Source organism: Cherax quadricarinatus, unplaced genomic scaffold (genome assembly GCF_038502225.1).
Source record: "Cherax quadricarinatus isolate ZL_2023a unplaced genomic scaffold, ASM3850222v1 Contig32, whole genome shotgun sequence".
Lineage (NCBI taxonomy): Eukaryota > Metazoa > Arthropoda > Malacostraca > Decapoda > Parastacidae > Cherax > Cherax quadricarinatus.
In genome coordinates this window covers 296238-322101 of record NW_027195058.1, presented here as the reverse complement: position 1 = coordinate 322101, position 25864 = coordinate 296238, and the positions used below count along the sequence as shown (strand labels likewise).

Below are 25864 nucleotides of genomic sequence, written 5' to 3'. Positions count from 1 at the left end.
ATACTAAAGCTGTATCAGTTATGTTCAGTGATTAACCCTTAAACGGTCCAAACGTATATATACGTTCACTAGCGCAGCGCCCCGAATATTTTGAAAAATAAAAAAATAGTTTTTTTATTGAAAAAAAGAGCACATTTTTCTAAGTGTTATAGGATAAAAAAATTTTTTTTTAGGGTCAGTATTTACCGAGATATGAGGCCCAGAAGTTGGCACTGGATGCTCATGTGACAGCAACAGCGAGTCCTGCCACTTGCAGAAGTGTTGCCAATATGCCTTTTTTTCTATTTTTCATATTATTTTATGTAATTTTTATGTTCTGATAATTACAATTTATAGTAGTTCTTGTCATTTCATAACCAATCTTCGTTCTGACACTAGTATTAGGTACTGAAATTGTACTCGAATTGTCACAAAGACACTGACAGGTGGACATTTACACCTGCCTTGGTCATTTACTATTGTCTTGGAATATAAACAAAGTATTTATAGGTCCCAGCAATGTTTTGGATATGAGTATGAGGAGGAGGAGGAGTATGAGGAGGAGGAGTAGTATGAGGATGAGGATGAGGAGTATGAGGATGAGTATGAGGATGAGGAGGAGTAAGAGGAGGAGTATGAGGAGGAGGAGGAGTATGAGGAGGAGGAGGAGTATGAGGATGAGGATGAGGAGTATGAGGATGAGTATGAGGATAAGGAGGAGTAAGAGGAGGAGTATGAGGAGGAGGAGGAGTATGAGGAGGAGGAGGAGGATGATGATGATGATGATGATTAGGATGAGGAGGAGGAGGATGATTAGGATGATTAGAAGGATTAGGAGGATTAGGAGGAGGATTAGGAGGAGGAGGATTAGGAGGAGGAGGGGGAGGGAGGAGGAGGAGGAGGGAGGAGGAGGAGGGAGGAGGTGGAGGGAGGAGAGAGGAGGAAGAGGGAGGACGGGGTGGAGGTGGAAGGAGGAAGGAGGAGGAGGAAGAGGAGGAGGAGGAGGAGGAGGGAGGAGGAGGGAGTAGGGAGGAGGAGGGAGGAGGAGGAGGGAGGAGGAGGAGGAGGAGGAGGAGGGAGGAGGGGGAGGGAGGAGGAGGGAGGAGGAGGATGGAGGAGGAAGGATGGAGGAGGAGGAGGGGAGGAGGAGGAGGAGGAGGAGGAGGAGGAGGAGGAGGAGGAGGGGGGAGGAGGAGGAGGGAGGAGGAGGAGGAGGGAGGAGGAGGAGGAGGAGGAGGAGGAGGAGGAGGAGGAGGAGGAGGAGGAGGAGGAGGGAGGAGGAGGAGGAGGAGGAGGAGGAGGGAGGAGGAGGAGGAGGAGGGAGGAGGAGGAGGGAGGAGGAGGAGGAGGAGGAGGAGGAGGAGGAGGAGGAGGAGGAGGGAGGAGGAGGAGGGAGGAGGAGGAGGGAGGAGGAGGATAATAATACGTAATAATAATAATACGTAATAATAATAATATAATAATAATAATATGTAATAATAATAATACGTAATAATAATAATACATAATAATAATAAATGTTAAAAGCAGGGGGGGATATAGTGTTGGAGTGGTTGGTACTTTTGTTTAATAAATGTATGAAAGAGGGGAAGGTACCTAGGGATTGGCGGAGAGCATGTATAGTCCCTTTATATAAAGGGAAAGGGGACAAAAGAGACTGTAAAAATTATAGAGGAATAAGCTTACTGAGTATACCAGGAAAAGTGTACGGTAGGGTTATAATTGAAAGAATTAGAGGTAAGACAGAATGTAGGATTGCGGATGAGCAAGGAGGTTTTAGAGTGGGTAGGGGATGTGTAGATCAGGTGTTTACATTGAAGCATATATGTGAACAGTATTTAGATAAAGATAGGGAAGTTTTTATTGCATTTATGGATTTAGAAAAGGCATATGATAGAGTGGATAGAGGAGCAATGTGGCAGATGTTGCAAGTATATGGAATAGGTGGTAAGTTATTAAATGCTGTAAAGAGTTTTTATGAGGATAGTGAGGCTCAAGTTAGGGTGTGTAGAAGAGAGGGAGACTACTTCCCGGTAAAAGTAGGTCTTAGACAGGGATGTGTAATGTCACCATGGTTGTTTAATATATTTATAGATGGGGTTGTAAAGGAAGTAAATGCAAGGGTGTTTGGGAGAGGGGTGGGATTAAATTATGGGGAATCAAATTCAAAATGGGAATTGACACAGTTACTTTTTGCTGATGATACTGTGCTTATGGGAGATTCTAAAGAAAAATTGCAAAGGTTAGTGGATGAGTTTGGGAATGTGTGTAAAGGTAGAAAGTTGAAAGTGAACATAGAAAAGAGTAAGGTGATGAGGGTGTCAAATGATTTAGATAAAGAAAAATTGGATATCAAATTGGGGAGGAGGAGTATGGCAGAAGTGAATGTTTTTAGATACTTGGGAGTTGACGTGTCGGCGGATGGATTTATGAAGGATGAGGTTAATCATAGAATTGATGAGGGAAAAAAGGTGAGTGGTGCGTTGAGGTATATGTGGAGTCAAAAAACGTTATCTATGGAGGCAAAGAAGGGAATGTATGAAAGTATAGTAGTACCAACACTCTTATATGGATGTGAAGCTTGGGTGGTAAATGCAGCAGCGAGGAGACGGTTGGAGGCAGTGGAGATGTCCTGTTTAAGGGCAATGTGTGGTGTAAATATTATGCAGAAAATTCGGAGTGTGGAAATTAGGAGAAGGTGTGGAGTTAATAAAAGTATTAGTCAGAGGGCAGAAGAGGGGTTGTTGAGGTGGTTTGGTCATTTAGAGAGAATGGATCAAAGTAGAATGACATGGAAAGCATATAAATCTATAGGGGAAGGAAGGCGGGGTAGGGGTCGTCCTCGAAAGGGTTGGAGAGAGGGGGTAAAGGAGGTTTTGTGGGTAAGGGGCTTGGACTTCCAGCAAGCGTGCGTGAGCGTGTTAGATAGGAGTGAATGGAGACGAATGGTACTTGGGACCTGACGATCTGTTGGAGTGTGAGCAGGGTAATATTTAGTGAAGGGATTCAGGGAAACCGGTTATTTTCATATAGTCGGACTTGAGTTCTGGAAATGGGAAGTACAATGCCTGCACTTTAAAGGAGGGGTTTGGGATATTGGCAGTTTGGAGGGATATGTTGAGTATCTTTATATGTGTATGCTTCTAGACTGTTGTATTCTGAGCACCTCTGCAAAAACAGTGATAATGTGCGAGTGTGGTGAAAGTGTTGAATGATGATGAAAGTATTTTCTTTTTGGGGATTTTCTTTCTTTTTTGGGTCACCCTGCCTCGGTGGGAGACGGCCGACTTGTTGAAAAAAAAAAAAAAAAAAAAAAATAATAATACGTAATAATAATAATACGTAATAATAATAATAATAATACGTAATAATAATAATACATAATAATATGTTCCCTTGAAGCATGAAAAACAAAGTCCACCCCTGACAGTGACATGATAAGGGAATATAACATTTGATAAGAGCTGACGTTTGATGAGCATACACGAGGGTGGGGGGTAGGGTGCAGCTGATAAGAAAAGATTAGATGACCATCCCTCTCCCTTTGTTTTTGCTGGCACACAAACATTTTTGTCTGTCTATCTGTCTGTCTGTGTCAAGCTCCCTGTCTATCCATCTAGCTCTCTGTCTCAGAGAGAGCCACAAGACTGCATCATCACCTTTACTCACATCTTCAAGCAGAGTATAGCACTTTGTCTGGATTTTTGGATTATCCTAGGTAATTTATACTACATATACTTGTATTTATGTGTACCTGTGAGACAGATAGACAAAGACAGATTGAAAGATATAGACAGAGACAAAGCCAGAGACAGACACAGATAGACAAACAGACAGATAGACAGAGATAGACAAAGACAGACAGAAAGAGACAGATATACAGAGACAGAAAGACAGAGACAGAGATAGACAGACCCTGAACTTGGGGTTAACATCACTTTCCTCTTAAAAGAGAAGTGTTAATATGACATTACATCAGTGAATCCTTGGTGTTTGCAGCACTGTTTGCTCTAGCTGGTGCTCAATTTAACTGGCGCTCCCACAAGGTACTAAGTGGTCCCAGATTTTTTTAATACTACGCACACCGAGTGTTAAGACCAATTCTATGCTGACCAGGCATCTCAGGCCAATTGTGCCAAATTTGGAGGCAGGAAAAATAAAACGTATATATACGTTTGGGGCACTAAGCGAGTGAACGTATATATACATTTGGACCGTTTAAGGGTTAAACAAAACAATGTTGTTGTTGGAGGTTTACGGGGCCACCGACATCATACACACAGCCTCAACCTCCCCCACCCTCAACCTCCCGCACCCTCAACATCCCCCACCCTCAACCTACCGCACCTTCAACATCCCCCACCCTCAACATCCCCCACCATCTCTGCTCCAAGTGTGTAAGTACATATACACTTTATATAAACAGTTTAACATTTCTTTACATTCTTTAGTGTATTATGATTTATTATGTTTTCATATATGATAATTCTGCAAGTAGCCTCACAAATACTCCATTTTCTCTTACAATAAGAGCATGAGAAGATACTATAGTAAAAGTTAGACAGGAAATGGCAGATGCTTCCACCCCTGCCTCTGCCACCATATTATGACCTATTTTATTCATTCTAGAGTATATATCATGTTTGTGTTAATTATATTGTTTATTATGTCATATTAGATGAATTGTGATAGATAAATAAGCTGTACAGTTGATATTAGTGTCATATTCAAGTATTTTGTCTTGTCTCCAGAGTGCAGGAACGGATTAATGACTCTTCAATTAATTTAAATGAGGAAAATTGATTTGATATACATATGTACTAGTAAATTGAGTTACGAGCTAGGTCACGGAACAGATTAAACTCTTAAGTCAAGGTTCCACTGTATTACCAGTACATACAGTACATTCCATTATAAGTAACCATTTACAGTACTATTTATGCAACATATATAAAATGGCCAAGTGAGTGTAAAATGGAAACCTGTATGTACTTGTTTTACAAGATGGTAGGATACATGTACAAGCATATATATACACACCCCTCTGGTTTTTCTTCTATTTTCTTACTAGTTCTTGTTCTTGTTTATTTCCTCTTATCTCCATGGGGAAGTGGAACGGAATTCTTCCTCCGTAAGCCATGCATGCTTTAAGAGGCGACTAAAATGCCAGGAGCAAGGGGCTAACCCTTTCTCCCATATAAATTACTAAATTTAAAGAGAGAGACTTTCGTTTTTCTTTTTGGGCCAACATGCCTCGGTGGGATACGGCCAGTTTGTTGAAAGAAGAAAGAATATAAAATGGCTTATATAAATAATGAATCTGAATCTAATCATTGCTAGTACGTATTAGACTTAGCACACACCTGATGGTAGGCTGCTGCTACTGTTGTTCGAACTTGTTGACTGGGGTCAGTAACAAGAGATGAGACAGTCTCATGCAAACTGGTTCGGTAGGTAGTTGATCCTCCAGCAAAGGCTACCATACATGGCAGATTATACGCACACTGCTGCCGACACTCAGCTTCGTACTCCCCGCTGCGAACCTCTGCTACCAAGTCTGGCATCTGCAACACATTGAAAAAAATTATGAAGAACAAAAAAGCACAATACCATGACTGGAACAATACAACACACAGTCCTGCACTTGCGACTGATTTTGAGTTTCATTACTCTTCTAGCTCAAGCTGCAGCTAGGTTTCCTTGAGAATACCTTATCACAACCATCACAGTTTGGCTGATTAAACACCTCCTGAAGGAACTTGTCTGGTTTCATCTTAAAGATTTCTACCACTGTACTAGCAATATTCTTTCATTTGCTGGTAATGTAAATAGTTAAAGTCATGGACATCATGTGTTGATACAGTGTTCTATTGTGCTTAAAACAATTTTCATTAAATATATTCTACACTTTCACTCATGTCCATAAAATTTATGTTTTAATGTATAGATTAACCTTTTCACTGTCTCCTACATAGAACTAAGTTACTTATGCCAGGGCTGCTCATGTAGATCTAAATTTCAAGCACACCGCTCTCAAATAGGCAGTGAGAAATAAATTTTGGCCTAGACATGAGAGAATGGGCCTGTGAGGTAGGTGTGCACATTTTAAAGAACAATCCTGCCACATGAGGTGCATGATGGGAAGAGCAAAATTCTGACCATGTGTTTGGGTTAAAACAGTGAATCTGAGGTGGTTTTTATGGTTCCATTGGCTGTTTCTTGGTATCAATTTTCCTGAGGTATGGTAGGGCCTCCCTATTCCCCTTCCCTGTCTGTTTTATGGGCTTTTATTAGATCTGCTTCAATTATTGAAATGACCTAAACCATGCCTGGAGTATACCTGGAGAGGGTTTTGGGGGTCAACGCCCCTGCAGCCCGGTCTGTGACCAGGCTTCATGGTGGATCATGGCCTGATCAACCAGGCTGTTGCTGTTGGCTGGATGCCTGGAGTTTACCTGGAGAGAGTTCTGGGGGTCAACGCCCCCGCGGCCCGGTCTGTGACCAGGCCTCCTGGTGGATCAGAGCCTGATCAACCAGGTTGTTACTGCTGGCTGCACGCAAACCAACGTACGAGCCACAGCCCGGCTGGTCAGGAACCGACTTTAGGTGCTTGTCCAGTGCCAGCTTGAAGACTGCCAGGGGTCTGTTGGTAATCCCCCTTATGTATGCTGGGAGGCAGTTGAACAGTGTCGGGCCCCTGACACTTATTGTATGGTCTCTCAACGTGCTAGTGACACCCCTGCTTTTTATTGGGGGGATGTTGCATCGTCTGCCGAGTCTTTTGCTTTCGTAGTGAGTGATTTTTGTGTGCAAGTTCGGTACTAGTCCCTCTAGGATTTTCCAGGTGTATATAATCATGTATCTCTCCCGCCTGCATTCCAGGGAATACAGGTTCAGGAACCTCAAGTGCTCCCAGTAATTTAGGTGTTTTATCTCCGTTATGCGCGCCGTGAAGGTTCTCTGTACATTTTCTAGGTCAGCAATTTCACCTGCCTTGAAAGTTGCTGTTAGTGTGCAGCAATATTCCAGCCTGAAGAGTGTCATCATGGGCTTGGCATCCCTAGTTTTGAAGGTTCTCATTATCCATTATCCATTATGCAACCCGACGTACGAACCACAGCCCAGCTGGTCAGGTACCGACTTTAGGTACCTGTCCAGAACCCTCTTGAAGAAAGTCAGGGGTCTACTGGTAATCCCTCTTATGTATGCAGGAAGGCAATTGCACAGATTGGGACCCTGACATTTATTGTATTGTCTCTTATCGTGCTAGTGGCACCCCTGCTTTTCACTGCGGGGATGTTGCATCATCTGCCAAGTCTTTTGCTTTCATAGGGACCAATTTTCATGTGCAAGTTTGGAACTAATCCCTCTAGGATTTTCCAAGTGTATATAATCATGTATCTCTCCTGCCTGCATTCTAGGGAGTACAGGTTGAGGAACTTCAAGCGTTTCCAGTAATTTAGGTGTTTTATCGCAGTTATGTGTGCCATGCTAGATTCTCTGACAGGTACTGTTAGTGTGCAGCAGTAGCAGCTTGTAGCGCCAGTAATACCTATACTATCGTACCGCATCAAACTTCTATTTTTAATCATTTTTATCTCATTTCAACAAAAAACAAAAATAAAAATTCACTTATAAATACATAGAAAACAACATACAACAGATTTTTCCTGTAATATATTTGTCAGTTGCAAATTATTTTACCATAAGGTTGATGAAGTCCTATGGACGAGCCACCCCTAGTGTGCAGCAATATTCCAGCCTAGATAGAACAAGCGACCTGAAGTGTGTTATCATGGGCTTGGCATCCCTAGTATTGAAGGTTCTCATTATCCATCATGTTATTTTTCTAGCAGATGCGATTGATACATTGTCATGGTCTTTGAAGGTGAGATCCTATGACATTATCACTTCCAAATCTTTTACATTAGTTTTTCACTCTATTGTGTGGTTGGAATTTGTTTTAAAATCCGATATAGTTTTAATTTCCTCACATTTTCCATATCGGAGTACATAATTGAAATTTCTCATCATTGAACTTCATATTGTTTTCCGCGGCCCATTTAAATATTTGGTTGATGTCCACCTGGAGTCTTGCAGTGTCTTCAATGGAGGACACTGTCATGCAAATTCGGGTGTCATCAGCAGAGGAAGATACTGTGCCGTGGCTTACATCCCTGTCTATGTCAGATATGAGGATGAGGAACAGGATGGGAGCGAGTACTGTGCCTTGTGGAACAGAGCTTTTCACTGTAGCTGCCTCAGAATTTACTCTGTTTACTGTTACTCTTTGTGTTCTATTTGTTAGGAAATTATAGATCCATCTACCAACTTTTCCTGTTATTCCTTTATTACGCATTTTGTGCACTATTACACCATGGTCGCACTTGTTAAAGGCCTTTGCAAAGTCTGTGTATACTACATCTGCATTTTGTTTGTCTTCTAGAGCATCCAGGACCTTGTCATAGTGGTCCAGTAGCTGGGACAGGCAGGAGTGACCTGCTCTAAACCCATGTTGCCCTGGGTTGTGTAACTGATGGGTAACTAGAAGGGTGGCGATCTTGCTTCTTAGAACCCTTTCAAAGATTTTTATGATATGGGACATTAGCACTATTGGTCTGTAGTTCTTTGCTATTGCTTTATTGCCCCCTTTGTGGAGTGGGGCTATATCTGTTTTTTTAGCAGCTGTGGGACGACCCGTGTCCATGCTCCCTCTCCATAGGATGTTAAAAGCACATATAGGGGCTTCTTGCAGTTCTTGATGAACACACAGTTCCATGAGTCTGGGTCTGGGGCAGAGTGCATGGGCATATCATTTATCATCTTTTCGAAGTCATCTGGCATCAGGATAATATCAGATAGGTTCGAGTCTACCAAATTCTGTCTCTCTCTCATAAAAATTCATTTAGGTCATCGACTCTCAGTCTGGTTAGTGGCTTGCTAAAAACTGAGTCATGTTGGGACTTGAGTAGCTCATTCATTTCCTTGCTGTCATCTGTGAAGGACCCATCTCGTTTAAGTAAGGGCTCAATACTGGATGTTGCTCTTGACTTTGACTTGGCATAAGAAAAGAAATATTTTGGGTTACTTTTAATTTCATTTATGGCTTTTAGTTCTTCCGGTGTATCTTGGCTCCTGTAAGATTCCTTTAACTTTAGTTCGATATTTTATGATCCAAGAAATGGGGTAACAAAGTAGTTGGGCCACTTCCCTTTTGTATCCTACCTCATTCCCCCTCCCACCCTTTTCTCATATTCCTATTCTTACCCATCCTTCTTCCTTACCCTTCTTACCAAAGCTCTGGTCATGAGCTGAAGTTGAAATGGGGTAAAACTTGAATTTATTATATGATGATGGATTTAAAATGGAAGGCAACTGCTATATAGGAGAGGCCTTGGGGACATGATTAACGAACAGAGGAATTGTTGCTTTAGTGGCTGGAATGCCTGCAGTGTTTATTTTAGATTCTTTTTTAAACCAGAATTTGTTTTAAAAAAATAAAATAAATTGTTGAACTGTGTAAAATTACTAAATTGCTGACTTATGGGCACTGAATGGGCAGTATCTTGTGTTTAATTGATAGAACAAAATTCATACTAGAGAAATACCCCAGAAACTGGGTGAACTGAGCAACAGAACTGGCTGAAACTAGAACTCAAAATGAGAGAAATCATGGATGCGTAAATTGCACTCAGATCGCCAACTTTGTGTTTAAGTAATTCCATAAGTTATCCAATAAATTTCAAATTTTTGGTTTCATTACTTTCAGAAAATAATTCTCTATCATTTCAGATGATAAAAAAAATCTTGAAAAATTACGACACTGTCAGCCTTTTTAATTTTTGGGGTTGCAACAGTGAAAGGTTAAAGACCAAACCTTCGATTTTTTCTTTAAAAATGTACAATATTAACCTTGCTATAAAATGCTCAATAAGTACAGAACTTGATATTAGAACTGGAATTGTCAGTGAAATATACCAGTCCTAAGATCTATACGTACTGTGCATGGAAATGTTCTGATACATTTCCAGAGGGTTATCAATATAAAAAAAAAAAATGCAAAACATACATTTAGAGCTATTTAGTCTGTCTCTACATAAAGGCTTATCCAGTATAGTGATGCTCTGCCACAGAGAACACTGCCAACACAGACTCCTCATTCATAAAATAAAATAAAATAAAAATATAATATTAATGTTCCAAGAAAGTACATTTGTGATAAAATTTAGTTTATATTAATACTGTTAGTTTCTTATGAAGAAAGGCTCATAGTACATTTCAGACAGACTAAAATTAAAGTCTAAATTTTGAACTTAAAATTATCATACATAGACTAACTACAGACTAGCTGAAATTCAAAAGTCATCATGCAACAACATTTCTAACTGGTGCTAGAGAAAACTCATAAACATATATTTTTACCGGAAGCTCAGTCTTCTTGGAGTCAGGAAGGCCCAGCTTTGCAAGTGTGCAGTAGAAATTCAGGAACCAGCTCTTCTGTTCTTCAGTCAGTTCATCTGAAACCATGGAAATTTATTAAGACTACACACATCTAGTTTTCCATGCATGTTGTAAGAAGCAACTAAAATGCCAGGAGCAAGGGGTTAGTAACCCCTTCTCCCGTAGTGGACCCCCGGTATACGATATTAATCCGTTCCTGAGAGCTCATCGTATGCCAAAATTATCGGAAGGCGAATTAATTTTCCCCATAAGAAATAACGGAAATCAAATTAATCCGTGCAAGACACCCAAAAGTACTATGAAAAAAAAAGTTTTACCACATGAAATATTAAGTTTAATGCACACAAACTGAAGAAGACATGCACAGTTAGTAGTACTCTACTAACAATAGAATACATGACACTTACCTTTAATGAAGATCTGGTGATGATTGATGGGATGGGAGGAGGGGAGAGTGTCGAATTATTGTTTAGAAGGGGAATCCCCTTCCATTAGGACTTGAGGTAGCAAGTCCTTTTCCGGGGTTACTTCCCTTCTTCTTTTAATGCCACTAGGACCAGCTTGAGAGTCACTAGACCTCTGTCGCACAACAAATCTGTTCCTTTACGATTTGTCTAAAATGGGCCACAACATTGTCATTGTAATAGTCACCAACACGGCTTGCAATAGCTGTGTTAGGGTGATTTTCATCCTTATATAAAGGTTTGCAGTTCAGCCCACTTTGCACACATTTCCTTAATTTTTGAAGTAGGCACAATGGATTCCACCACTGGCATAGGCTTCTCAGGGTTAGCCCCAAACCCTTCAAAATCTTTCTTAACCCCTTCAGGGTCCAAGGCCCAAATCTGAAGTGGTGCCCCAGTGTCCAAAAATTTAAAAAAAATTTGTTATTTTTTCTTGTGAAATGGTAGAGCATCTTTTTGTGAAGGTAATAAAACAAAAAGTACGAAATTTGATGGAAAATTGACGAAATTATGCTCTCGCGAATTTTGATGTGTCAGCGATATTTACGAATCGGCGATTTTGCCGACTTTGACTCCCATTTTAGGCCAATTACATTATTCCAGTCAACCAAATTCTTAGCTATTTCACTAGTATTACTTCTATTCTATCGATTGAGCACAAGAAATCGCCAAGTCAACTGTTTCAACTACAAATTAAAGTGATCAGAAATTGTTAATTTGGCCAATTTTACACAAAGTTCAAAATATTCCAATTTCAAAATAGGGTCCAGAATAAACAATGTAGGTATTCCTGGAGCTAAACTAACATTTCCTCTGTTCATTAGTTACGTTTTGAGGCTTTACAAATAAATACCATTTTGATTTTTTATTCACATAATGAATTTTTATTCACACCAAAAAATAGAAGATTTACTGTTATGCAATACTGTAATAATTGTATAAATATCATCACCATATTTGTGAATGCACATTAGACCCACCAGCTGGCGTGTATTAGACATGCGAGGTCGTTTGTTTACTCTTGAATATCGGCAAAAATTTAACATTTCTGCTACTTTGAGCTCAGTTTCAAGCCATTTCCAGTGCTAAAACCAATCAAAATCATCTTTATTTCTGTAATATGTCTTCCATTCTATCGAATGAGACCAAGAAATCACAAATACAACTATAAAAAACATACAAAAAAACACTGCAAAGTCTCTGTTTTAATCGAAAAATCATGATTTCAGTTTTTTCTCTCATTATACACAGCGTGCTGCAGGATCTGTTTTATGTGGTGCACACATACCACATAGATGTATTCTCTCATATCTAGGCCCAAATGTACCACTCACAGTTTATCAGAGTGAGCTGAGCTCATGACGTAGATCTACGGTTTGGACCCTGAACGTAAAGCCGTAGATCTACGGGACGAACCCTCAAAGGGTTAATTTCCATACTAATTTTCACCCTTTTTACCACAGGGCTGGCACTAGAAGCTTTCTTGAGGCCCATGGTGACTTATTTTGCAGAAACAAGCACCAAAAACACTGTGATAATATGGAATGTACCGAATGTATGCTTATATGCGAGCACACTGGTTGGCTTGTAAACACTGGCACTCACGTGGACGCGTCCCGGACGAATCGCGTGTGGCAGGTTTTTTAACAAGTGGCGAGGCAAAATTTTGGCGTTAAAATGTCTCGAATACCGAATTTAACGTATACCGATGCCCTCGAATACCAGGGGTCCACTGTATATAGAGTGGACCCTCCGTTTTTGTCGATCTCCGTTATCACTGATTTCGGTTTTGGCCGACTTTTTTCGTCGATTTTTTGGTTCCGTTTTCGTAGATTACCTCCATTTTCAATTGTATGGAACCTGTCCAGTGCCCAACATGCAAACAAAGCCGCCTCCCACACGCATACTCAGCCAGTGTAGCATTGTTTCTCAGCGAGTGAACATATCCTGCCAGGTCATACGAAACATTTCATAATATGTAATCCATTGTTTTTGCCACTTGTTTATTGTGTGTGACTGCTAAATAAGCGACCATGGCCCCAAAGAAAGCTCCTAGTGCCAGTGCTTTGGTAAAGAAAGTGAGGAACACCGCAAAACTGAAAAAAGAAATCCTAAGAAAATATGATAGTGGCATACACATTGCTGAACTCAGCAGGATGTACGGGAAGTCGCCATCAACAATCAGCTCCATTGTGGCAAAGAGAAAAGAAATCATGGAAGCTGATGTTGCGAAAGGGGTGATTGCTATAACCAAACAGAGATCCCAAACAATTGAAGAAGTGGAGAAATTGTTGTTGGTGTGGATCAGAGAGAAAGAATTAGCAGGGGATAGTGTTGTGCAGTCTATAATTTGTGAAAAGGCAAGGCAGTTGCATGATGATCTCATAAAGAAACTGCCTGAAACAAGTGCTGATGTAGGTGAATTTAAGGCCAGCAAAGGCTGGTCCAAAAAATTCACTTCGCTTTTCCTCAAGCGGCTGCCTTGTTGTGGATCTGCGGGAGAGACCTCCCGCCATCCCCAGCCACCCCCCTTCACCACCCCACCATCCCAGCATTCGTACTTCATACATGTCCAGTCCAACTTCTCTGCTACAAGCTTGTGATTGTGAATTGTGTTTTAATCTTTTAATTACTATATCTTGTATCTGCCAAGCAATCATGATACCCAGAAGGTATACCAGTGTTGCTCAAAGTGGCAAGAAAAGGTGCAAGCATTTAAGTCTTAGAATTAACGAAGGAAACAAAGATATTAGATAAGACATCCTGTGGCCATAATAAAGCGTTACTTTGTACACATAAAAAAGAGGAAAACATAAGTTTGTGTGACTGGCTGACTTACTGAATGACTGACTTACTGAATGACTGACTTACTGAATGACTGACTTACTGAATGACTGACTTACTGAATGACTGACTTACTGAATGACTGACTTACTGAATGACTGACTTACTGAATGACTGACTTACTGAGTGACTGACTTACTGAGTGACTTGACTTACTGAGTGACTTGTCTGGCTTACTGAATGATTTGACTGACTTACTGAATGACCTGACTGACTTGCTGAATGACTGACTGACTTACTGAATGACTGACTTACTGAATGACTGACTGAATGACTGACTTACTAAGTGACTTGACTCACTTACTGAATGATTTGACTGACTTACTGAATGACCTGACTTACTGAATGACTTGACTGATTTACTGAACAACTTGATTGACTTACTGAATGACTTGACTGGCTTACTGAACTTGACTTACTGAATGATTTGACTGACTTACTGAATGGCCTGACTGACTTAGTGAATGACCTGACTTACTGAACGACTTGACTGACTTACTGAACAACTTGACTTACTGAATGACTTGTCTGACTTACTGAATGACTTGACTTACTGAATCACTTGACTGACTTACTGAATCACTTGACTGACTTACTGAATCACTTGACTGACTTACTGAATCCCTTGACTGACTTACTGAATCCCTTGACTGACTTACTTAATGACCTGACTGACTTACTGAACAACTTGACTGACTTACTGAACAACTTGACTGACTTATTGAATGACTTGACTGACTTACTGAATGACTTGACTGACTTACTGAATAACTTGAGACTTACTGAATGACTTGACTGACTTACTGAATGATGTGGACTGAATGACAAAGTTAGACACTCAATTACAAACACCAACTTCAGTACCAGAACCTCTACCATCCACCTCAGCCCAGTAGGGCCACAACATAACTCTCCACTCTCTTCACAATCATCCACAAACACCAGCATCCACAATTTAGGGTAAGAAATACTATTATTTCTGTTACATTTGTAGTCTTAAGCAGTAAAAACAACATAATACATCACAACAATGAACTGCAATTACATATTCACTTTTATGTTTATAAGATGTGGAGGCCTAAAATAAGTTGTTTGGCTTTTTTGGGGCTCTCAGGAACGTAACCCTATTTTTCCCATAAGTTCTTCAGTTCATCTAACACGGTTTTTACCTAACACGGTGTTTTCAGGAACGTAACTACCATGTTCAATAACAGTCTACTGTATTAATAAATTTAAAAAGAGAAACTTGCTTTTCTTTTTAGGCCACCCTGCCTCAGTGGAATATGGTCAGTTCATCAAAAAAAAAAAAGTCTAGTTTTAACATTTCCTATAAATGAAAAACACATATACAGCCTCTCCTCACTTAATGACAGAGTTCCATTCCTAAGACCACGTCAGTAAACAAATTCATCACTAAGTGAGGAGCATACTATAATGGTAGTGGGTTTGTGTCAACCATCTCTGATATTGCTTTAGTGTCACCTTTGCACCATTTACAACATTTCTGGTATATTTTTAAATGTTTATACAATAGTGCACTGTATATAGTAATAAACGGAATAGAGAAAATCAGCTCTAACATACATTGTTTAGGTATGCATACTGGTCAGAGAGCCCATCATAAGTCCGAGTCGTCGGTAAACGAGTATGTCGCTAAGTGAAGAAAGGTTGTATATTCCTTAACACAATCGCTCTAATTTTTTTTTTTTAACAAGTCAGCCGTCTCCCACCGAGGCAGGGTGACCCAAAAAGAAAGAAAATCCCCAAAAGGAAAATACTTTCATCATCATTCAACACTTTCACCTCACTCACACATAATCACTGTTTTTGCAGAGGTGCTCAGAATACAACAGTTTAGAAGTATATACATATAAAGATACACAACACATCCCTCCAAACTGCCAATATCCTAAACCCCTCCTTTAAAGTGCAGGCACTGTACTTCCCATTTCCAGGACTCAAGCCCGGCTTTATAAAATAACCGGTTTCCTTGAATCCCTTCACTAAATATTACCCTGCTCACACTCCAACAGCTCGTCAGGTCCCAAATACCATTCATCTCCATTCACTCCTATTTAACACGCTTACGCACGCTTGCTGGAAGTCCAAGCCCCTCGCCCATAAAACCTCCTTTACCCCCTCCCTCCAATTATACAATTATACAATTCTAATTATACAAAGAAAAATTATTTTTTTTTATTATCACACTGGCCGATTCCCACCAAGGCAGGGTGGCCCGAAAAAGAAAAACTTTCACCATCATTCACTCCATCACTGTCTTGCCAGAAGGGTGCTTTACACTACAGTTATAGTTATAGGTAGTAGGTTGGTAGACAGCAACCACCCAGGGAAGTACTACCATCCTGCCAGATGACTGTGAAACAAAAACCTGTAACTGTTTTGCATGATGGTAGGATTGCTGGTTTCTTTTTCTGTCTCATAAACACGCTAGATAACAGGGATATCTTGCTACTCCTACTTACACTTTGGTCACACTTCACAGACACGCACATGCATGTATATATACATACATCTAGGTTTTTCTCCTTTTTCTAAATAGCTCTTGTTCTTCTTTATTTCTTCTATTGTCCATGGGGAAGTGGAAAAGAATCTTTCCTCCGTAAGCCATGCGTGTCGTATGAGGCGACTAAAATGCCGGGAGCAATGGGCTAGTAACCCCTTCTCCTGTAGACACTTACTAAAAAAGAGAAGAAGAAAAACTTTACAAAGAAAAAGTAAACACAAAATGATTGAAAAGTACAGTACAGTATTACCATACTGAAACAGTAATAATTTTGTTATTTTTTATTTACACATTAGCCGTTTCCCACCAAGAGAGGGTGACTCAAAAAAGAAGAAACACTTTCATCATCATTCATGCCATCACTGTCTTGCAAGAGGAATGCCTATACTACAGTTCAAAAAAAATTGTTGTGTACAGTATTTAAAAAGTGCAGAAATGGCAAAGCTCTGATAACTTCTTGTACTTATCTTTAAAACACTATCCTTTCTAATAAAGAACACAAAGGCACAATACCATGGCTGGAACAATACACAAATGACCTGCACAGAGGAGAGAGAAACTTTTAGACGATGTTTTGTTCCAAATCAGACCGAAATGTCTTCATGAAGCTTCTTTCTCCTATGTGCAGGTTATATGAGTATACCTCCTAATACTATTTCTAATTTGGAAACACAATCAAACCCAAAAATCTGCACGGGTTACACTCCTAGAATCCTCATGAAAACTAATCTCACACGTAATACAAAATTCCATCTAAAGGAAATACAGTGGACCCTCGACTAATGATATTATTTCATTTCAGACGTCTGTTCGGGTGCCGTTACCAATCGAATTTGTTCCCATAAGGAATATTGTGAAATAGATTAGTCCGTTTCAGACCCCCAAAAATTCACGTACAAAAGCACTTACAAAAATACACTTACATAACTGGCCGAGTTGGGAGCTGATCGCTAGTCGAGGGTCCACTGTATTTTGCTTCAGATTTGGGCTCATTTTCTGCTTTAGAGATCATAACCCTTTAATTTTTTTTCAAAGACTCTTCTAATATTGCTATAAAATATTGATATGTATTCATAAAAGAGAATATCTAGGGGAAAAAAAATAAAGAGCTTAAATCACGAGAAAACATTGAAAACATTTTAAACAAAAGCTTATGGTTAGTTTCCAATTTTAGCATCATTCACAAAGCCCAGAAAAATGGGCACCATTAATAAACTTGTGAATAAGTGAAGGTATCTGCAAGATGCCCTTCAGTAAAAACGATGGAAATACAAAGACCCTAAATTTCAGGTTTCAATTGTTCAGCTAACAAGTATTTAAAGTTAATGCTTTTTGCTTCTGTGCAAGAAAAACAATAAGAAATTTATAAATTAAAAATTTTATAACACCAGCCTTTTTCCACCAAGGCAGAATGACCAAAAGAAGAAAAACACATTCACTCTATAGATGTCTTTTCAGAAACTCACAGACATCATGGTCTATATGACTTTCTGAAGTGCAACATCCCTACCCATTTTTAAAAGATTTAAATACAGAATTTACAGAAAATGAAACCACTCATTGGAAATAAGTTTATGTTAGGTTTGCTAGCATCAAGGAATCACTCATCAGCACATTAAAGCACAGCCATCTACACATAACTTGTTTGATTTAACTTTTGATGTGTGAGCAAAATAACATTTATGAAGGGATTCAGGGAAACCTGTTAGTCAGACTCGAGTCCTGGAGGTGCTAAGTACAGTGCCTGCACTCTGAAGGAAGGGTGGAGATATGCTGCAGTGTTGAACTGTAGTGTAGGCATGCCTCTGGCAAGACAGTGATGGAGTGAGTGATGATGAAAGTTTCTTCTTTTCTGGAACATCCTGCCTTGGTGGGAAATGGCCAATGTGTTAAAAAATAAAAAGACATGCACAGTATTAACAACTCACCATGAAGTCCATGGCATATGCGTCCCAAGAGATGTGCAGTTACAGGCAAGGATGCATCCTCCACCCTGAGCGCTCGCTCACACACCTTCCGTACAAGAGGAACTAGTGTTCCAACTCGAGTTTCTGTTGGGAAAATTAATTAAAAAAAAATAGATTTTGCCCATTTTTTCTGGTCTTAAACATTTCAATACAGGAAGTGCATGTAGGCGTACAGCACTAGAAGTATCATACAATGAAATTATCTATAGAGTAAAATCAAATGAAAACTGCTAGTAGTACAACACGAGACTAACAAAATTATGAAGAATTTGTATACAAAAATAGATGTGGTATTACAAATAAAAAGGAAACTGGTTAATGTGGTTCTAACTGAAACTAAATGAACTGAATTTGAAAATATTAGAAATTATGTATCAGAATAAGAGGACAGTTTTTCATTTTCATAACATAATGTTCAATTCCAAGTATAAATAATGGACATCAAATTTGAAAGAGAGGGGGAAAAAACACTCACTGAACCCCCTATAGGGATACCTAATAATAATGATAAATTTTTTATTATTATCACACTGGCCGATTCCCACCAAGGCAGGGTGGCCCGAAAAAGAAAAACTTTCACCATCATTCACTCCATCACTGTCTTGCCAGAAGGGTGCTTTACACTACAGTTTTTAAACTGCAACATTAACACCCCTCCTTCAGAGTGCAGGCACTGTACTTCCCATCTCCAGGACTCAAGTCCGGCCTGCCGGTTTCCCTGAACCCCTTCATAAATGTTGCTTTGCTCACACTCCAACAGCACGTCAAGTATTAAAAACCATTTGTCTCCATTCACTCCTATCAAACACGCTCATGCATACCTGCTGGAAGTCCAAGCCCCTCGCACACAAAACCTCCTTTACCCCCTCTCTCCAACCTTTCCTAGGCCGACCCCTACCCCGCCTTCCTTCCACTACAGACTGATACACTCTTGAAGTCATTCTGTTTCGCTCCATTCTCTCTACATGTCCGAACCACCTCAACAACCCTTCCTCAGCCCTCTGGACAACAGTTTTGGTAATCCCGCACCTCCTCCTAACTTCCAAACTACGAATTCTCTGCATTATATTCACACCACACATTGCCCTCAGACATGACATCTCCACTGCCTCCAGCCTTCTCCTCGCTGCAACATTCATCACCCATGCTTCACACCCATATAAGAGCGTTGGTAAAACTATACTCTCATACATTCCCCTCTTTGCCTCCAAGGACAAAGTTCTTTGTCTCCACAGACTCCTAAGTGCACCACTCACTCTTTTTCCCTCATCAATTCTATGATTCACCTCATCTTTCATAGACCCATCCGCTGACACGTCCACTCCCAAATATCTGAATACATTCACCTCCTCCATACTCTCTCCCTCCAATCTGATATTCAATCTTTCATCGCCTAATCTTTTTGTTATCCTCATAACCTTACTCTTTCCTGTATTCACCTTTAATTTTCTTCTTTTGCACACCCTACCAAATTCATCCACCAATCTCTGCAACTTCCCTTCAGAATCTCCCAAGAGCACAGTGTCATCAGCAAAGAGCAGCTGTGACAACTCCCACTTTGTGTGTGATTCTTTATCTTTTAACTCCACGCCTCTTGTCAAGACCCTCGCATTTACTTCTCTTACAACCCCATCTATAAATATATTAAACAACCACGGTGACATCACACATCCTTGTCTAAGGCCTACTTTTACTGGGAAATAATTTCCCTCTTTCCTACATACTCTAACTTGAGCCTCACTATCCTCGTAAAAACTCTTCACTGCTTTCAGTAACCTACCTCCTACACCATACACTTGCAACATCTGCCACATTGCCCCCCTATCCACCCTGTCATACGCCTTTTCCAAATCCATAAATGCCACAAAGACCTCTTTAGCCTTATCTAAATACTGTTCACTTATATGTTTCACTGTAAACACCTGGTCCACACACCCCCTACCTTTCCTAAAGCCTCCTTGTTCATCTGCTATCCTATTCTCCATCTTACTCTTAATTCTTTCAATAATAACTCTACCATACACTTTACCAGGTATACTTAGCAGACTTATCCCCCTATAATTTTTGCACTCTCTTTTATCCCCTTTGCCTTTATACAAAGGAACTATGCATGCTCTCTGCAAATATACTGCATATTTAAGCAAATTAAGACAAGGATTAGAATTTTTTCTTAAAAAAAAAAAAAAATCTATAAAATACAGTGGACCCCCAGTTATCGGCCAGTTCAGTTATCGGCCAACTTGGTTATTGGCCGGTTTTTCGGCGCCCGGTTATCGGCCGTTAATTCGGTTATCAGCCATTTGGGAGGCGTCCATTGCCAGCTGGGGCCGCTTGCGAGTCAGTTTGGCTTTGTCTCTGGGCGAGTGAGGAAGTTTCTGCTCATTCATTTTGCTATAATCCATTATTTTTTGTGGTTATTGATTGAGTACAACTGCAAAATAAGCAACCATGGGCCCAAAGAAATACTTTACATAGTATATGAAAACATGTAATTTGTCGTTTAATATCAGCATTGTCCATAGCTGGGGCCGCTTGCGAGTCATTTGGCTTTGTCTCTGGGCGAAGGAAGTTATTCACTATAATCCATTATTTTTTGTGTTATTGATTGAGTAAACTGTAAGCAACCATTACTTTTAGTATATGTGTAATGTTTATATGCATTGTATATTTAATAATTATCACTGGTTTCATTTTAAATATAGACATTTTCATTAATCTATTATATCTTCTTCAAAATTATATAAGAAACATGTTACATAGCATATAAACATGCAATGTTTATTATATGGGATGTATATTTCATAATCACTCTTTGCCACATTAAATGTCTTATTTTACATTAATACAGACATTTTCATTAATCCATCATGATATTTTCTTCAAAATTATGTAAGAAACATGTTACATAGCATATAAACATGCAATGTTTATTATATGTGATGTATATTTAATAATCACTCTTTGACACATTAAATGTCTTACTTTACGTTAATATAGACATTTTCATTAATCCATCAACGATTTTTTTTTTATAACAATTCAGCCATCTCCCACTGAGGCAGGGTGACCCAAAAAGAAAGAAAATCCCAAAAAGAAAATATTTTCATCATCATTCAACTCTTTCACCTCACTCACACATAATCACTGTTTTTGCAGAGATGCTCAGAACACAACAGCTTAGAAGCATATAGGTGTAAAGATACACAACATATCCCTCCAAACTGCCAATATCCCGAACCCCTCCTTTAGAGTGCAGGCATTTCCAGCATTTCCAGGACTCAAGTCTGGCTATATAAAAATAACCAGTTTCCCTGGATCCCTTCACTAAATATTACCCTGCTCACACTCCAACAGATCGTCAGGTCCCAAAATACCATTCGTCTCCATTCACCCCTATCGAACACACTCACACACGCCTGCTGGAAGTCCAAGCCCCTCGCCCACAAAACCTCCCTTACCCCTTCCTTCCAACCTTTTCGAGGATGACCCCTACCCCACCTTCCTTCCCCTACAGATTTAAATGCTCTCCATGTCATTCTACTTTGATCCATTCTCTTTAAATGACCAAACCACCTCAACAACCCCTCTTCAGCCCTCTGACTAATACTTTTATTAACTCCACACCTTCTCCTAATTTCCACACTGAATTTTCTGCATCATATTTACACCACACACTGCCCTTAGACAGGACATCTCCACTGTCTCCAACCGCCTCCTCGCTGCTGCATTCACAACCCAAGCTTCACACCCATATAAGAGTGTTGGTACTACTATACTTTCATACATTCCCTTCTTTGCTTCCATAGATAACATTTTTTGTCTCCACATATACCTCAATGCACCACTCACCTTTTTTCCCTCATCAATTCTATGATTAACCTCATCCTTCATAAATCCATCCGCCGATACGTCAGCTCTCAAGCATCTGAAAACATTCGCTTCTTCCATACTCCTCCTCCCCAATTTGATATCCAATTTTTCTTTATCTATATCATTTGATACCCTCATCACCTAACTCTTTTCTATGTTCACTTTCAACTTTCTTCCTTTACACACACTCCCAAACTCGTCCACTAACCTTTGTAATTTTTCTTTAGAATCTCCCATAAGCACAGTATCATCAGCAAAAAGCAACTGTTTCAATTCCCATTTTGTATCTGATTCCCCATAATTTAATCCCACCCCTCTCCCAAACACCCTAACATTTACTTCTATAAATATATTAAACAACCATGGTGACATTACACATCCCTGTCTAAGACCTACTTTTACCAGGAAGTAGTCTCCCTCTCTTTTACACACCCTAACCTGAGCCTCACTATCCTCATAAAAACTCTTTCCAGCATTTAATAACTTACCACCTATTCCATATACACCTACCATCTGACTTACGACCGAGTTCAGTTCTGAGACACCGGTCGTAAGCCGAAATGGACGTAAGTTGAACTTTACTACTGAATATCAACATAACATTTTTGTAATGACTTTATTTTATTGTTTTATTTTGGTATTTCATGTTTTACTTTACTTTTTATGCTCTTAGTACTGTATTTTATACTGTAAGGTTTGGGATAAACATTGTGTACAACACAAGCACTCGTTTATTTCCCAGAAATTTGGCATAAAAAACACGGTCGTAAGTCTAGTCGTTGTATGTCGAGCAGGTCGTAAGTCGGATGGTAGGTGTACTCGCAACATCTGCCACATTGCTCCCCTATCCACTCTATCATATGCCTTTTCTAAATCTATAAATGCAATAAAAACTTCCCTACCTTTATCTAAATACTGTTCACATATATGCTTCAATGTAAACGCTTGATCTACACATCCCCTACCCACTCTGAAACCTGCTTGCTCATCCGCAATCCTACATTCTGTCTTACCTCTAATTCTTTCAATTATAACCCTACCATACACTTTTCCTGGTATACTCAGTAAACTTATTCCATCAATGATATTTTCTTCAAAATTATATAAGAAACACGTTACATATGTAGCATATAAACAAAGCATATAAATATGCAATGTTTATATGTTATCGAGTGGAGAGTCGGATGGTTAGTAAACATTACGTTTTCTCTGATACAGCGTTAGAGAAAACTGTAAATCTGGCGACTGGTGCAGTAACCGCCTCTCACATGTGTTTGTTTACAATTCTTGGCATGAATTATTCATTACCTCTCCCTTTGTTTATGATGGCATCTAAAGGTAGTCGTTAGAAATGATTAAACTCAGTGAACATGGTAATAATATGGCTGTGTAGTGTAATAATATGGCTGTGTATTGTAATATTGCTGTGTAGTGTAGCCCAGGGAGGGGGGGCCACATACATGTACTGTACCTACATCTACTGCTACCTACACTGACTTCCTACAAATAAATACTACTCACCTCTTGCCCTACATTAAGACTACAAATATGTATTTTAAGGTTAGTAATGAATGTACTGTAGCAGTAAATGACAGATTAAAGAGGTGTGTGCAATGTGGACTAGGGTGCAAGCTTTTGTAGAGAAACACTACCCTGACCAAACTGAAGCCATATCTGGAACATGTTCAGTGACAAAACTCTGTCCCACTTCAGGGAAATCTTAAAGAGATGCCACAAACAGACCTCTATGGACAGATTTGTTGTGAGACAGGGGTCCAGTGACTCTCAAGCTGGTCATTGTAGCATTAAAAGACAAAGAAGGGAAGTAACCCCAGAGAAGGCTTTGCTACCTAAAGTCTTTATGGAGGGGGATTCCCCTTCCAAGCACTAACTCCTCTCTCTTTCCTCTTCCCTATCTTCCAGAAGCGAGTATTAGCCTTCAATAAAGGTATGTAAAACTTACATAATTGTTAAAAAAAAATTTTTTGGGGTGAATATTTTTGTATGGAACGGATTAATTGTATTTCCATTAATTCTCATGGAAATATTAATTTGGTTTTCGGCCATTTCGGTTATTGGCCGACCTTCTGGAACGGATTACGGCTGATAACCAAGGGTCCATGGTATTAAGATATATACAGTACAATACAGTACATGGTTTGCTAAACAATGCTGAACTTAATGTAGTAAGCAAAATTAAAAAATCTCAAATTTGTATTAAAGATAGCATAAACCTGAATTACAAGCAACAGCATCTCATCACTGATAAAGACCTTCTACATAGTATTTGTCAATTAAGCCAAAAAAATATTAATTTGAACAGAAAGGTAAATAATATACATATCAAAATGCAAGAAGAGGGAAAATGCTTATGTATACACTTAGACAGAAAACTGAAATAGACAGGATGCTCAGTTCAAATGTTAAACCAATGGAGAGCTAAAACAGAATGAATATATGTAATATAAATAACAGATACCTCTTTGATGCTCCACATTTTCAACTTAGCCTGAGTAGAAACTCCATTGCAAACAAAAGACCCAAATAATATGCTACCCCATATCAGAAGATTTTGCAAGATATTTCTGCCAATTACAGTACATGAACTTAAAAAAAAACACATTTAAAACACCTGAATATGATGTAAAATGATAGAAATCAAATCTAAATATTAAATACTCTGTAATATATCGAGACTTCTATTATTCACACTCATGCATTTATTGTCACTTACATTTCTATTGTAGCTAAAACTGAAAACACAATTTTGTGGTATTATCTATATTACCTTTGCTGTTTTAAAATATGGAATTTTGCTACTTAAAATTATCATTACATTTACTAATCTTATCTTTAGACATCTTAAATGCAGTTTAATAAACTACTTCTTTGTGTTTTTGAAACCATGATCAAGAAAAGTATTATCAATTATACTATTATTTAAAAAGGTCTTAAATACAGTGAATGGATTAATACTAAGTCTTCAACTATTTTACATAATAAAGCTTACCAACCATCATCAAGCAAGGGAATCATCAGCACTACTGTGTTTATCCCTGCCAGGCGAACATTAGTTTCCTCGTCAGAGCAGAGATCCACCAGCTCTGGAAGGATGTGGGTTTTGGTAGCATCGAGGCCCAGACCCCGTGCCACTGCAGCCAGCTGGCTACACATGCTTCCTCGAACCTCACCACAGACATCTTGACATAAACTTTGTACAACGCCAACTACTTCAGTCTTTAACCTAAGGAGGAAAAATAAATATTAGTACAGTATTATTTAAGTCCAGCAACACTAAACCCAAAGGGGTCATAAAGCACCTGGGAAACAGGAGGTATTCCAGTTTGATCCAAGGAAGGAAAGTACAGCTCCAGTTCCTTAGACTGAGAGCCCTTCACCAGCATGGATGCAACCTCCTTGAAGGGAGGAACACATATCTCTGAACTAGCACAACTGGAAAATATCATATATACGGAGTAGCTGCACAATATAATGTAACCAATTTTGAGAATAAGAATGTATCACATATATATTATCCAGCAGATTAAAAAAATCACACTCTAAAGTATATTTACACCTGTCATGATGCTGATATACATTGTTAAAAAACTTTCTTGTGAACACATTTTTTACAAATACTTCACTGTATTATATAATGTTTTAAACATACATTTTTTTTATCACACTGGCCATCTCCCACCGAGGTAGGGTGACCTGAAAAAAGAAACACCTTCAACATCATTCACTCTCTCAGT

At 39.2% G+C, this 25864-nt stretch overlaps 1 protein-coding gene and 1 long non-coding RNA gene across 4 annotated transcripts in view; one reads left to right on the top strand and one right to left on the bottom strand.

Annotated features, from left to right (window-relative positions):
- Positions 1–25864, bottom strand: part of LOC128693421 (serine/threonine-protein phosphatase 4 regulatory subunit 4) — a 157068-nt gene that overhangs the window by 29427 nt on the left and 101777 nt on the right. For all 3 annotated transcript variants that reach the window (XM_070079871.1, XM_070079873.1, XM_070079872.1), the window contains exons 6-9: positions 25124–25353; positions 18201–18323; positions 10402–10496; positions 5343–5543 (exon numbers count right to left, since the gene is read on the bottom strand). In XM_070079871.1, coding sequence (XP_069935972.1) covers positions 5343–5543; positions 10402–10496; positions 18201–18323; positions 25124–25353 — 649 coding nt within the window. The remainder of the gene's footprint in view (positions 1–5342; positions 5544–10401; positions 10497–18200; positions 18324–25123; positions 25354–25864) is intronic.
- Positions 3517–25309, top strand: LOC138851157 (uncharacterized). The gene is made up of 3 exons (XR_011391032.1): positions 3517–3697; positions 24033–24057; positions 25173–25309. It is a non-coding gene; the product is annotated as an uncharacterized lncRNA (long non-coding RNA).